Source organism: Lynx canadensis, chromosome C2 (assembly GCF_007474595.2).
Source record: "Lynx canadensis isolate LIC74 chromosome C2, mLynCan4.pri.v2, whole genome shotgun sequence".
NCBI classification, from domain to species: domain Eukaryota; kingdom Metazoa; phylum Chordata; class Mammalia; order Carnivora; family Felidae; genus Lynx; species Lynx canadensis.
This window is the reverse complement of record NC_044311.2, coordinates 89,849,886-89,865,887: the sequence shown is the minus strand read 5'-3', so window position 1 is coordinate 89,865,887 and position 16,002 is coordinate 89,849,886. Positions and strand designations below refer to the sequence as shown.

The window sequence follows — 16,002 nt, the reverse complement described above, 5'->3', positions numbered from 1 at the left end:
TTTTATAATACCTCTTCTATCCTGAAATGAAATTCACAGATGATATTATTTATCCACCCAAACATTTTTAAAAAGTACGATGTTCTAACTGATATGCAAAGATGAAATAGAAAGTAATTTACTTTTTAAAAAATGTATTTCAGTATACAAATGTTTGGGTACATAATGAAGCAGTCAGATGTCTGTGACAATTTATGATAAATAAGTTTGGATTTAAAAATAAGAATATCAGGGGCGCCTGGGTGGCTCAGTCGGTTAAGCATCTGACTTTGGCTCAGGTCATAATCTCCCAGTTCGTGGGTTCAAGCCCCACGTTGGGCTCTGTGCTGATGGCTCAGAGTGGAGCCTGCTTCGGATTCTGTGTCTACCTCTCTCTCTGCCCCTCCCCGGCTCATGCTCAGTCTCCCTCTATCTCTCAAAATAAATAAGTGTTTAAAAAATAAAATAAAAATAAGAATATCAGAAAGCACTTTGAACTAGCACAGAACAATAAAAAAAGCAGAGATACAGACCAACACTAGAATAAAAAATAGTATTAATATAGTAATGGACATAGAGAAGTAATCTTAACTGAAGTTAGAATATTCACCAAGATAAATAACAGCCAAAGTAAAAACATCAAAACAAAAAAAAAGAAAGTACAGTATCATCACAAATGAGCCAGGTCTTATTCATTTGTAAGTGTGGTGTCAAAATAATCCTCTAGGTTATGTCATGAGATAAGGTAGGAAGAAAGTATCACAGAAAGCCGATCCTTATGTCCACATTCTTTGAATGGTGTAACAAGGCAGAGATGGATTAGATAAAAACAAATAAACCAATAATGCAAAAGGCAATAAAGCAATTGTGTAACAGATTGGATACTTTGAGGATAAAACTGAAAAACTATGGTAATCCCCAAAAGACAATTAATAAGAAATATTAAAATAGTTATATTTTAAAAATCCAAGGAGATCCCTGTATTTCATGTACCTTCACTAACTTAATAACTGAAGTCTGAACAGGAATCTCAAATCCCGTTACATCATTTCAGTCCATTTCATTGCTTTTGCAATAACAACACTATCGCACTGAAATCCTTTTCAACTAAATAAGCAAGTTGGAAATGGTGTTAATACTTACAGAGTACAATGGGCAGAGTGAACAAATTACTCAATTATTTTGTGATGATAGATTTCACTCAGGTTCACTTTTTATATGAACTGTGGTAGGCAAAATTCTAAAGATGATTCCCCATGATTCCTATTTGGTGGTTATCCAAACACTAATCTAGGTACTTTTACAAACGTAATTAAAGTCCCAAATCCATTGATTCTAAAATATGGAGATTATATGGATAGACCTGATCCAACAAAGTGAGCCCTTTAAAAGCAAAGCTGGTGGCAGAAGCAGGAAGTGACCTCCAGCTGACAGCAAGGGAAGCAGGATGTCAGACCTTCAACCACAAGAACTGGATTCTGCCAACAAGCTGAATGAGCTTATTAGCAGATTCTTACCTAGAGCCCAGAGATTAGGGCCAGCCTGACCTACACCTTAATTTAAGTCTTATGAGACTCTGTGTGGACAACCCAGCCAAGTCCAGCTTTTGACTTACAGAACCATGAGTTAATAAATGAGTGTTATTTTAAAAGCAAGCTGCTAAGTTTATGAAATCTTTCTTTATTTTTTATTTTTTTTTTATTTAAATTTTTTTTTTTTTTTCAACGTTTATTTATTTTTGGGACAGCGAGAGACAGAGCATGAACGGGGGAGGGGCAGAGAGAGAGGAAGACACAGAATCGGAAACAGGCTCCAGGCTCTGAGCCATCAGCCCAGAGCCTGACGCGGGGCTCGAACTCACGGACCGCGAGATCGTGACCTGGCTGAAATCGGACGCTTAACCGACTGCGCCACCCAGGCGCCCCTTTCTTTATTTTTTAAATGTTTATTTTTGGAAGAGAGAGAGAGAGAGAGAGAGAGAGAGAACGAGGAGGGGCAGAGAGAGAGAGGGAGGCAGAGGATCCGAAGCAGGCTCTGCGTTAACAGCAGAGAGCTTGAGGTGGGGCTCAAACTCATAAACCGGGAGATCATGACCTGAGCCAAAGACAGACATTTAACTAACTGAGCCACCCAGGTGCCCATGAGATCTGGACTTTGAAGCAGCAATAGAAAATTAAGACAACGACCTTCTTCTAACTTAATAAGCTTTTTGCTTAATTTCTCATGAGGATATTTTAGTATCAACATGTACTACAAAACTATCAATTTATATTTACAGAGTGATTAGCCTGGGGGATATACAAAAGTCAGGATAGATGCAAGACAAATCTTTACTGAGTTGGACTCCCTCAGGTGTTGTAAAACATCTAGTCACAACTCTACTGACTATGGCAATCAAAATTTGCTCACAATAAAGTTTAGCAAATCTCAAGAGGAATCAGAACTGAGGCACCTTTGGAGACCTCAGCTGTAGCTCATAGATTTAATGTGACTAGGCTACAATGGGCCCCAATATCTTTCAACTCAAAGTTCCAAATTCTTGGGAGAAGAAAAATCTGGCGAGTGTAGTGTGGGCCAGGTGTATACCCCTGGATCAGCCAGTCATGGCCTGAGAGGCAGTAGAGATTTCATTGCTATCAAGAAACAGAGGTATAGCCATAGAACTGGGAGAATTTCCAGTGAGGACAAAATCTCCTGAGCTGGGCAGCTCCCCAAGAAATGTCTACCACATTCATGTTACTGTGGAGAGGTCCAGAACTAATCTGAGTTATGTTTACCAGTATCTGGTTAGTTTTGAAAATCATCATACCATATGTATGTATGATTCTATTTTCTTAAAACATTGATTCCATCCATTTTCTTCTTTATGCTTATCTGTTTTTTTCTAAAATGCATATATAGAACTTATGATTAGAGGGAAACACCTTTTCATCTCTTCTGACTTCCATGAGAAGGGTTATCTCCCCAAATATTTCTGGTCTCTCTCCACCTGCTAATCACTTCACCCCAGGAAAGGAAGAATGACTCATCTGAGCAGTAAATTTGGGAAGAATAGGTGGGGAATGCTCGGCTCAGCTCTACCCTGGGGTTTTCACAAAGAACTTCAAGTTCTCTATTTACTCCTCACCACCCGGGGCCGCTGCTGCCTAGGATAGGGTGGGTGGTGATCTAATTCTGGAGTTCAGTTAGCAAATCTGTTTAGCTTGCACACTAACACACAGCCTCCATCATAAAATCCATATTCTTCCCAATAGATCTACACGATCCTGATAGGGTCTTATAAAAGCTAAATGCTTTCTGGTATCAACAGGTGCAGCAGGAGACCCGGAGACTCTCAGATTCCTCAGTATCTGCTTATGGGAATTGATTTTCTAATACACTTACAGTATATGTTTATTTTAGCAATTGTATGTTCACGTTTCACTGTTTGAAATAGGACATCCTTGACTACAAATACTAGAAATTTGCCAAAAATTGACTACAACAATAAACAAATGCACTACATGCAGTAAGACAAGTTTACCTGTCTTACAGCTACTATCAGGCCTTTATTGCTAATAAAGTTTTTAGGATCCTTATTCAATTCCTTTGAGTTATTTCCCAATGTTCAGAACATAAGCAAGAAAAAGGGGGTATTTATTGGACTCCCTGAAAGACTCCAATCTAAACTTGTTTTCAAAACCCTTTTATGTCATTTTTAAAGGAGAAAACAGGTGAAATTTCCTTAATTACCATTATCTTCTCTTTGTCACTTAATTTTACCTTTCTTACTACGCTAACCTCTATAATTTATCAATTCGTTACTTGCTTTCTTTTTTTTTTTTTTTTAAGAGCATGGAAGCAGGGGACGGAAAGTGAGAGGGGGACAGAGAATCGAAAGTGGAGTGGAGCTCAAACTCATGAATCACAAGAGCATGACCTAAGCCAAAGTCAGATGCTCAACCAACTGGGGTACCCAGGCACCCAATCTGTTTTATTTTTATAATCTGATAATGAAATGCTGAAGCCTCACTGAACTTAAAACTGGGAAAACACTTAAGGTAAAGTCTCAGTACCCAAATTTCTTGTCTCCAGTGTTCTTTTACATATACCGTGACACTTAAGTACAATTCTAATTTTACTTCTGTAACATTTCTGCCAGCTTTTCTATGATAATCATTTACCCATCAACTAATTCCACCAACATGTCTGCCATGTTCCTCCTGCATGACAAACTGTGAACTCTGCCAGTTTCCCTTTGGCTTCTGCTCTGCTATCAACTTTATCTTATGCTGTAACTGGGAGGTCCTGTTTTTCTTGTATGCTTGGTCACGGCAGGCTGGTTTGTCCTTCAATAAGCTTGTCTTTTATAGGCAACAGGTTGCTGAATTTTGTTTTTTAAAATGTTAACCATCAGTATCCCTTTTTATTTTGATAAAATTAATGAATCTATTTGTATAAATAGAAATGATACATTTGTGCTATACTTGGTCATCTTGTAGGTTTACTGTTATTGTTCCTTTTTTTATTTTTTATTATTTTTTTTGAGAGTAGGGGGAGAGGGAGAGAGACAGAGAAAGAATCTTAAGCAGGCTCCACACCCAGCTTGAAGCCCAACAACCGTGAGATCATGACCTGAGCAGAAATCAAGAGTCAGGCACTCAATCAGTTGAGCCCACCCAGGTGTCCCTTTCCTTTTTCTTTTTTAGCAACAGATGTAAAATTCTGTACATCATTTTAAGTGACAAGGTAATCTATCTAAGCTGCCTATTTTCTTCTTTTTTCAAAAAATGTTTTAATCTTATTTTTCTCTTTTTGTTTCCTATTATATTGTATTACGTGTTACATTTATTTTTTATTTTTATTTATTTTTTTATTTTTGAGAGAAAGAGACAGTGAGCGTGAGCAGGAAAGAGGAGCAGAGGGAACCTTAAGCAGCCTCCATGCTCAGCACAGAGCCCCATGTAGGGCTCAATCCCATGATGCTGGGGTCAAGAGTCAGATGTTCAACTGACTGAGCTACCCAAGCGTCCCACGTATTACGTTTATTATACCTTCCCTTTTATTTCAAGAGTCACGGAAGTGATATATAAGCACACATTGAAGTATAGAGAGTAAAAAGGAGAGGTTCCCTTTTATTCTCCCCCAAATACCACACCCCTCCATGGGGATAAGCATCAGTAGCAGCTTCATACATACCCTTCCATACCTCTCCCATTACCTGCAATTTGCTTTTTTCCTATTTTTCCCAATCTAAAAACATCAACATGTTCTAATAATCGTTCTTATTATTTTCACCTTATGAATTAGGAATTTAAATTCTGGAGTGACACAGAATTTACACTGTTAAGTTTGTCTCCCTTTGCTTCTTTACTCTCCTTCCTATTTCATTCTACTTGGGTCAGATATGAATTATCTTATCAAATGCCAAATGGACACCTTGCAATCCGGATCATGCTCTAAAGCTATGCTGTCCAGTGGAGTGGCCACTACCCACATGTGCCTACTGAAATTTAAACTAAAAATAAATAAAACTTAAAACTCAAGTTTCTCAGTCCCATCAGCCCCATTTCAAGGGCCCAAAAGCCACATGTGATAGTGGCTGCTGTATCAAACTGCACAGATTCAGAACATTGCTACTCTAAAGACTTAGTTAATTTTATTTACATAAGAGCTAAATACCCTTTGATAAGGCTTTTCCAAAGTTTTATTCCTTTTTGTAGGTATTCTCAAATTGTCTCCATTTGTAGGAAATTGCAAGGTTACCCAGGAACCTAATGCTTTCTCCTAGCTTCATGTGAATTTTTTTATTCTTCAAAGTCTAGGGCCTTAGGCTGTTTTACTGTAACATTTTAAGATCTCTTTTCTGCTGGAAATTGCTAATCGTTGTTTTGAGTTTAAAAATTTAACAAATAGGTGCCTAAAAAGGGAAAGGATTTTTTTTCTTGAAAAACAGCTCCAATGTGGAACTCCAAATACTCTCAATTAGCATACTGAGTTGGTCTTTCAGTTTCAGAAAAGTTTTCTAGAATTTTTCCTGATTATGAGTTACATGTTCCAACCTTTTCTATTGTTGTTGTTCCAACCTTACTTTTTGAACAAGTTGTATACCCTCAATCCAGATACATCAGTTCTTATTGCATTATTATTTGTCTGTTGAATTTCACTACTTTCTCATATATTTCGCTTTCCTATTGTTCAGACAATCATTCACACGTTAGCTAATCCACCAACACGTAGTATTTCTGATCTGCTTGGCACTACATATTTTATAATGTTCTTTTTTATATTCGAAATGGTGAATTCTGAACATTCTCAATGGCTTCTGCTCTGCAATCTATTTAATCTCAGCCTATAACTGGGAATTCTTGCCTTTTCTTGATCTTTAGTATCACCTACTTTCTCTGCACTATGGCCTCCTTCCTGCCCTGTACTGACACCACCTATATTTTTAGTTCACTTAAAAAAAATGTTCTGTCCTTTCCTTTCTATAGCCATTAGCTGTCTCACCTGTTTGAATGCCATATCAATTTTCTTCTATTTGCTTGAGTCATCAAGCAGGAAGGCCTGTGTGGGTGGGCTCCTGTTTCCCACAGGATCCCTCTTCCCTTCTAACGTTGTGACATTAATTACACCCAAGTTCCCTAGTTTACCTCTGGTTTTCAGTGTTTTTGAAGCTACTTTGTCTGAGGTTTGTTGTCATTTCTGTTTTTGTGAAATATCCCCACTATGACTGCTCTGTGAGCATTTCAGAGGTCTCTTTTAGAGGTCTGTTTTCTCAAAACAAGTCTTCAGAATAAAGGTAGTCTAAAATGTACATTTAGCTTGTGTTTCAAAATTTCCTTTTTAAATTATTATTTTTGAGAAGTTATCATGTTTTCACAGGGAGGAAAAATATTACAGATGGTGGTCATGTCCCCAGACAAGTACACAAAAGTAAACTTAACCAATGATGTTCCTGAAGCATACTACCATATTAATACTACCATATTAATAATGCCAAAGAGGGGTGGGCACCTGGGTGGCTCAATCGGTTAAGTGGCCAACTTCGGCTCGGGTCACGATCTCACGGTTCCATGAGTTCAAGCCCCACGTCAGGCTTTGTGCTGACAGCTCAGAGAGCCCGGAGCCTAATTCGGATTCTGTGTCTCTCTCTCTCTCTCTCTCTCTCTCAAAAATAAATAAACATTAAAAAAAAAATTTTTTTTTTTAAATGCCACAGAATGTAACCTCCAAGCATCCCTATGGGAAAAAAGTCATCTAGGGGAGCCTGGTGGCTCAGTTGGTCAAGCATCCAACTCCTGATTTCAGCTGAGGTCATGATCTCCCATTTGTGGGATCACAATATGAGCAGCATGGAGCCTGCTTGGGATTCTCTCTCTCTTCTCTCTCTGACCCTCTTCCCAGGCATGCATGTGCTCTCTTTCTCCCTCTCAAAGATAAATAAGTAAACATTAAAAAAAAAAAAGTCATCTACCATTTGAGGTAAACAGACAGAAAAACTGGCAGGAAGACAAGCTGGGAGCCCCCTTCTTCTTATGGACACTACAAGTTCTTAACATTTTGCTTTATTTTAGAGAAATAATCAAAATCAGCTTCCTGAATATGTCATTAAAGGGTCTGAAGGCAGTTGAAAGATGAAGCACGATGAGTCAGAACAGATTACAGAGATGGGGCTTGGAAAATGGTAGCAGGGTAAGAAGACACAACAAAAACTGTCCACTCTCCTCCGCTGCTTCTCTGGAACTAGTTGTGCCACTGCAGACCCAGCCCTAGACAAACTCTAAGAAAAGATCACAAGTGAGACTGGGGTGTTTTCTCTCTCTTTTTTTTTTTTTTTTGTAGGTGAGGGGGTTCCAAACAATAGAAGGATCTGGAAGAGAATAGGAAGAAAAGGAATTCCTGTGGCCCAGTAGGCATTCCCAGCTGGACAGTGATAGGCAAGTGATAAATATAGTGATGTACATATGTTGATGACGCTCTATTTCAGTCTCAACAATTAATGTCTTTGCAGAGCCATTCTTAAACCACTGGAATCACACTGCCAATCACTGAAGTATATCCAATCATGAGTATTTAAGTGTCTTTGCTATAATTATAGTCTTATGTTAACTGAATCCAAATTCTCTCAGAAATAATTTTAAACTGTCATAATACAACATCAATCTACTAAATTCTAACCTTTAACTCAACTCTAACAAAGCTGGAAAGGCAGTCTATCCTTATCAATGAATATCACAGATCAAAAACAGAAATGAAGAAGAAAATTTACCCACAGCTTATTATAGATGAATTTTTAAAAAATTGATGCATAATTTACATACCACAAAATTCACCATTTAAAGTGTGCAATTCAGCAGTTTTTAGTACATTTGCAAGGTTGTGCAACCATCACCACTAATTCCAGAATACTGTCATCACCTTAAGAAATCCTGTACCCATTAGCAGTCACTCCCTATTCTGTCCTCCCCACAGCCCCTGGCAACCACTAATCTACTTTCTGTCTCAATGGATTTGCCTCTCTGGACATTTCATATAAATAGAATCACATAATGTGTGGTGTTCTGTGTCTGGCTTCTTTCATATAGCATAATGTTTTCAAGATTCGTCTGTGTCATAACATGTATCACCAATTCATTAATTTTATGGTATGGAAATTTGTTTACCCACGAATGACATTTTTAAAATATATTTTTCCTACATATGTTAATTAGCTCTCAGGATTACTCAAGATTCAATTCAAGACACACTATATTCATTCACTGACCTCTTGGCTCACAAGATTATCAGTATATTTCATCTTCTGTCAATTTATAAATCATTTCAAACGTTGTAATTCTGGTTGTACTGTGTTTCAGTGCCTTGGTAAATACTTACTGGGCTTTCCACCTAGTACCCTTTTTTCTAGAAATTAGCCCTTCCCTCCAACTTCTGTATGGTTAATATGACTAATTGCTCCTGTCTACCAGGTGACCAGGAATGAGAACCTGATTCAAGCTGGACAATTCAGGCCCTTCACTGGGAATGTGGAATTGGGAGCAGGTAGGATTCTATTTCTAATTAGTTGCTCCCTTGTTTGCAGGAGCAATAGTCTCAGAAGCTTTTGGCTATTACCATTATTTGCCATGTAGATTAAGAAACCAAGAAAATTAGTGTGCAAGATGGGAAGAAAGAATCAGAGACAATTAAAGTGAGAACAGCAGAGATAAGAGTGCAGCAAGAATCCCTGGGTTCCCTGAAGGGTTCTGGGTGCATCCTTGTCCTTGGATTCCATAGGACATCTTACAAACTTATAAAAAAGTCCCCTTACGGTTCAAGTTGGTTAAGGAGGTTTCTGTAATCTCCAGCCAAGAGCCCTAATATAATCATCTACCCAACAAGACTTTAAGCTCTCTATTAGTAAGGGCTCAACCTCCATGGCATACATTACAGCAACTCAAACACACACTTATTTAAATGATCACCTGTGGAATAACTTGCAAAAGTATCTATAAAATACACTCAAGACACTGTCCAACAAGCATGCAAAAACATTAGGATTTGTGTTCATTTTATAAAAAAGATACATTATTGTATCACTGACTCAGTATATCTATACACCCATTTTGTAAGACATTATTTAATTTCCTCAGAAGCAAAATCGTTTACTTTATTATACTACTTCATCCCATTTGCACTTGCCTGGCATATGTTTTTAAATCTTTTGAAAAGCATAGTGTTACATTTTCCTAAGAAAATTTGAAGTTTGTTGCAAACAACAAGTAATCTCCATTTGCTTTTTAAGCAAACTCCCACAAAATCTACTAACACTCAGCATGCAAAGATACAAGTAACCTCATTTATAGTAGTATACATATACAATTATATATTATATATACATATAATATTATATATAATATTATATATATATACACATATACGTATATTACATTACTCAGCCATAAAAAAGAAAGAGATCTTGCCATGTGCAACAACATGGATGATTTTAGAGAGTATTATGCTAAGTGAAGTAAGTCAGGTAGAGAAAGACAAGTACCATATGATTTCACTCATATGTGGGATTTAAGAAACAAAACAAACAAGCAAAGAAAAAAAAGACAACCCAAAACACGGACTCTTAATGAGAGAGAACAAACTGACAGTTACCAGAGGGAAGGTGGGTGGGGGGAAGGGTGAAATAGGTGAAGGGTATTAAAAGTATACCTATCACGATGAGCACTAAGTAATGCACAGAATTGCTGAATTATTATATTGTACACCGAAACTAATACAACATTGTGTATTAATATACTAGAATTATAATTTAAAATAAGGCAAAAAATGCAAAAAGAGACAGAGGAAAATAAAAGTCAAAGACACAGGATATTAGGAAATAAAAAAACTGCCAACAGACTCTTGAATATAGAGAACAAACTGGTGGTTGCCAGAGGTTGGGGGGAGACGGGTGAAACAGATAAAGGAGATTAAGAGTACACTTATCTTGATAAGCACTGAGTAATGTATAGAACTGCTGAATCACTATATTTCACACCTGAAACTATTAACACTGTATGCTAATTATCCTTCAATAAAACAAAATTATAATGACATTCAGCATACAGAGGTATAAATGAGCAACCTCCCTGGGATCATTTTCTCCTTTTCTCCCCTTGCAAAAAAGATATATTGTCAAACACTAATAATTCCCATGAGGATAACTAATCTGTACTTCAACAACACTGTGCACACGTAATATATTCTAGGATGCAGGTGGAGTAGACATGAAATAGCCTTTCACCGACCACTCAGGAAATGCACTTTTCATAAGCCTGCTCTCTTGCCCCAGGCTGAGGGGTCTACTGCCGTGACTGACAACTACACAGCTAATTCCCTGCTATTCCTGGGAGCCCTCACTTCATTTTGCAAAATCCTTTTCCCAAAATTAAATCCAGGATTTGTCACCTAATTGGTTCTGAGTGAGGATAACAGAGATAAAACCAAAAATCCAAAATGTTTTCTTAAATCCCTGTTCAAAATTCTATAGGGATAAATGAGCTAATCCTTCAAAATGTAAGATTTGGTTCCTGAGTGGATTTTGTGTATAACATATTTAATGTCACTACCTTCCCTGAGACATACTGAAATTTTAAAAATTATACCTCTATTATTACAAAGTCTTACAGAGATAGAACCCCTTTAAATTAATGAAATATTCTAATTGGGCACACCTGCGTACTGTGTCAAGCACTGGGGCAAGTTTCTCATGGTCCTGGCTCCAAACTTGCTTCTTTACAGCTTGAGAGAATTGTGCTGGCCAAAGCTCTGAGAGGCAAGGTACTACTTACTTTGGCTCTTTCCAAAAAAATTCAAAACTCGAAGTTTAACAAATGGCCCACACAAGGATTTGCTGAAGTTTCCTCAGACTCAAACTGTTAGGGCAGGAACAGGCTTTGGAAATCGACTTTAACCTAGTTATTTCAAATGAGAAGAAGCTGTGGACAAGAAGTAAATTACTTGCTCAAAATCACAGAGTTAGTTGGTAAAACCAGCAGAGTTACAATACGGGTACTTGGATTCACAGCTGGAAGCTCACTTTTCCATACCATCTGCCTAAAACGTACATATGGACGGTATTGAAACCTCTGCTGAGAGGGAAAAAAAATGAAAACAACTTTCTGCTTTCAAATGTGAAGGTGGGAGCTTAAGGTGTTGCATGTCATTTCCTGGAGGTGAAAGGTAATAACCTTCCAAATGACATGATGGGCTTGTCCTGGAGGCTAAGTGAAATGAAACAGAATACCAGATCTTTGTTGCAACCGTAATGAACTATGCGCCCAAAGCTACCCTATACCTCCTTTTCCATGAACAAAGCTTATAGTCCCTTTGGCCAGAAGGATGGGCTTATATCCTAGACCTAGCTAATCAACTAACTCACATCACAGGCAAGAGAGACTGGTCTAAGTAAGGTCAACCAGAACCCTTCCCTAGAACTTCTCCATGTGGAGAAGGCAGTCTATAGTAGGGGAGCCTTAGACCAACATTCAAAGAGAAACAGACATAAACACAGATAAGAGATGGAAAGAGTCTGACAAAGTCCAATCCAATCCTGGGGTCTCATAACTGAGCTGGTCCCTTTGATTCTGTAAGTTAACCCTTTATTTTTATCAACTATAAAGCCAGTAAATTCCTTTTTTGCTCAGAATAGTTTGCATTGAGTTTTTGTCACTCGCAACTCAAAAACTCTAACATATACTGAACACAGGAGACAGGACTAGATACGTGTTATTCTTCATACAGGGAAATTAATGAACATTTATTTAAAACAACTTTTTGATGCATTTATAGAGGCTCTACTGTTTCTTAGATCTACCATTCCTAACATCCTACACTTACCAGCTTCACTGTTTCCATCATAAGCTGGCTGCTGAGAGTATCTGAGTTTGCTAACACTTCCCTAGGATTTCCCTAGAATTAAAAACAATCCTCTTATAAGCTTGTCTCATTTGATTTCCAATAGAAGTTGGATGTAAAATATATTCCAGGTAATATAAATTCAATGAGATTTTGCCTTATCCAGAATGTCACAAAGATAAATCTGGTCATCAACATTATAGTATGCTATGAGGCAAGTTCTCAAATTTAAAGGAAATCCAACAGAGTTATGGCTCCTTCAATATAATTCAGTAGCGTGTTTCTTATTTTATCACGATGGAAACCAATAACAACAACAAATCTGAGTACCTACCTCCAATAAGGCTCCAGTTTGGAAGAATTTCAAAGGCTTTTCAATGGAATAATAAAGGCTATGATAGCTACCCTTAGCCAGGTATGCTCTGACCAGACCAACTGCTATAACAAGCCACCTGTGAAAAAGAGGGAAAAAAAAAGAGCCATTAGAGAGAGAAAAAAAAAAGTGGGGATCTGAGGTAATTGAAATTTGGCAACAAAAGATACTGCTAAAGGTGACCTGAAGAATCAGCATCCTGGATTTATCAACTATGGCCCTCAAATGCCAAGCTGTAATGCACCACCACCAACACCCAACCAAGAGTGCTCTGCAAAAGCACAGTGGCACCTCACCCATCTGGAGCTCAGCTTTCTGGCAAACTTGCCTGTTGAGAACAAGGCCAAAATGAAGAGAATAAGCTAAATTGGTCCTTGAGCAGCTAAATTAAGTGCCAGAATGTCTAAGACAAGAGAAAAAAAAAAAGCTGTTACAGGAAAATTTTAAATGGCCTGTGCAGTCAGAGGGTCTGTAATAATAATAGGGAGGAGAAAAGAGGTTTTAAACTATTGTCACAAGTATCTCACAGAAACATACCTATACCCTATTCTTTTAAAATTGCAAATGAAATAAGAATAAAAGGTGGGTTTTTTAAAGAAAAAAGGATTTTTAGCTCAATTTCCCAAAATCCATTAATCCAGATCAATACAAAACACAAAACAGGGAAACACTTAGGCCTATCACTGGGAATGTTACATTTCTGTTGTGTCCTTCTCAAAAATGAATTTCTCAGGCCCTGTAGTTTTTTGTTAAGCTCCATAGTGAAACAAATGGACGTTTATTATTAAGGTATGTCTCCTTGAAAGCAACAATAGGTTTACCTAAATAATGTACAATCTCAACCAGGCAGTGGGATATATGATCTATGTTATTTCCAGAAACTATCATACAAAGACATCAAATAAGAATTTGTAAAAGAAATGAATTCTTGAATGGTGTAACTGTCTCAACATTAGCAGCCTACAAAAAAAAAAAAAAAAAGCCTACTTTATTCTCAAAATCCCAATTTCTCTTCTTGGCTTAAGACACCACTCCCTACTCTCTATCACCTAGGAATAAAGGCTTCTTTCCTTTTTCCCCAATGAACCTTAAAATCTCTTTCCAGTCCAATGCTTTCATTAATGCCCTTGCTGATAAGAATTTACATATAGATATAAATACACACACATTCCAGAATGTTCTTTTAAAAGTCACTCTATGACGATTTATGTGATAAAGAAAACTTGCATCTGTAGTATTTCTTCACTGGCCTGTGAGTCAAGAGAAATAGGTTCTAGATATAGATCTCCGGCTAACAAGTTCCATGATCTCAAGCTAGTCAAGCAAGTCACCATCTCTTTGAAACTACATTTCAACACCAGCCATTTCTAATAAAATAATCAAGTCCACAAACCTCTCTCTATATATATTTGGGTGAAAAATGCAAGGTGCTGAAATGCTAACATGACATTAGCATTTTTAAAAAAGGGTGTGTGTGTGTGTATGTGTGTGTACATATTTGCTTGTATCAGCATGTGAAGATGTGAAAGCATCACAAAATTAGCTGCCTCCAGGGAGGGGATCTGGGTGGAAATGAAGGGTGAGAGGGAAGAGTTTCACTGTATGCTCTTAGGTAATATTTTGAATTACACACCTGCCAACGTAGTACCTATTTTAAAAATAAATAAAACTAGATGTTCACCATAGAGTTCTTTAAACTTTTCTGCATCTTTAAGTGTTTTCATAATAAAATGTTAGGGAAAATCTTTTATAAATGAATACGAATTAAAAATACGTAACAGGGGCGCCTGGCTGGCTGCTGGCAGAGCGTGCGACTCTTGATCTTAGGGTTCTAAGTTTGAGCCCCACCACGTTGGGTGCAGATCACTTAAAAATAAAATCTTAAAACAACAACAACAACAACAAATAGTCTGATCCTGTGATCTTCCTCACCAAAACTATGGGATCAAAGAATTGGAGGAACCTTGGAGCCCACCTAACCCAAATTCTTTAGTTTTACAGATGAGAAACAGAGGACAAGAAAAGCAAAGTGATTTATCCAAGGTCACATAGCTAGTTAGTGTCAGAACTAGAACTAAACCTGCTGAGGCAAGGGATGGGCTGAAATGAGGGAGAAACAAGAGAAGGTAAAACCAGTTTGGAGGGTCTATTGCCCTCCTCCCCAATTCCTTCTTCCTTACCCCAATCCCTCCTAAAAAGTCTCAACTCATCTAAAGCACAGCTCTGCTCATGTCACTGGTCAAAAACTTTGAACGCTTTTCCACTACCTTTCAGATTAAAGCTCAGTCTGGATTTTGAAAACAGCCGCCTAAATATATGGTCACTCTGCAGCCACAGCTCCCTCCACTCCCCTTGGGAGAAATGGCTCGCATTCGTGACTTGCCGCCAGAGCTCTCCTCCGCGCTGCAGGATGGCCGACCCCTGGCCAGCCCACCCGTCCTTCCAAGGCCCTGGGGACCAGCCCCAGGGCGGCTTTCAAACCCGTACCCCCTTGGTGCCCGGGAACTCCAGCTCGGGCACACCCAGTCCCTGCGAACTTGCTCGGCCCCTCGCCCAGACGGGAGTTCCGGGCAGGCACCCGGGCCGGCTCAGCGCTCGGCTGTCCACAGTGCCCCGGAGCCCGGACCCAGACACCCACCGCCCGGGCTGCGCTGCGCGGGGGCCCGGAGGCCCCGCCGGCCGCAGAGCCCCCTCCCCGGCCAGGCTCGCTCCCCGCCTCCCCGAGCCCTGGCCTCACCCCGCCGTCATCACCACATTGTAGATGACCAGGTACGCCGTGGCCAGAGGCCCTGGGCCCTTCTTTTTCCGCGCGCCGCCAGCTTCGCCGGCTCCGGCCCGTCCCCCCCCACCCCCATTCCCCTTTGTCGCTGCAGTAGCCGCCGCTGCCGCCATGTCAAGGGCCCCGAGCACGCTCTCCCTGCGAGAACACCACCGCCCGGACTCGGCACTGAGAGGAGGCGGAGGGAGGGACGAGGGAGGGGCGGGGCCGAGACCGTGGGGCGGAGCCAGAGACAGCGCCCACGACGGCCGCCATCTTGGAAGAGGGCAAAGACACTCCTGGCACCCCCCGCCCGTCACCTCCCTTCAGACGCCAGCGCCATCTTTGATCACCGTAATCACCGCCTCTTTTTGCGCTCCCGGTTATAACCTCTGGAGCCATTTTGGGTTAGGTCAGTGTCGCCTATGGCCTCCCTTGCCAAGCCCGCAGTTTCTGCCGTCTGGATGCTTCCTCGTCCCTATTCTCTCACCTATAACCTCTGCCTCCATAGTGGATCAAGAAA

At 39.4% G+C, this 16,002-nt stretch overlaps 1 protein-coding gene across 1 annotated transcript in view; it reads right to left on the bottom strand.

Moving 5' to 3' along the window:
- Positions 1–15,665, bottom strand: part of HACD2 (3-hydroxyacyl-CoA dehydratase 2) — a 104,840-nt gene extending 89,175 nt beyond the window's left edge. Inside the window, exons 1-2 of the mRNA XM_030330670.2 lie at positions 15,459–15,665; positions 12,683–12,800 (exon numbers count right to left, since the gene is read on the bottom strand). Coding sequence (XP_030186530.1) covers positions 12,683–12,800; positions 15,459–15,613 — 273 coding nt within the window. The 5' untranslated portion in view covers positions 15,614–15,665. The remainder of the gene's footprint in view (positions 1–12,682; positions 12,801–15,458) is intronic.
- Positions 15,666–16,002: the final 337 nt, after the last annotated feature.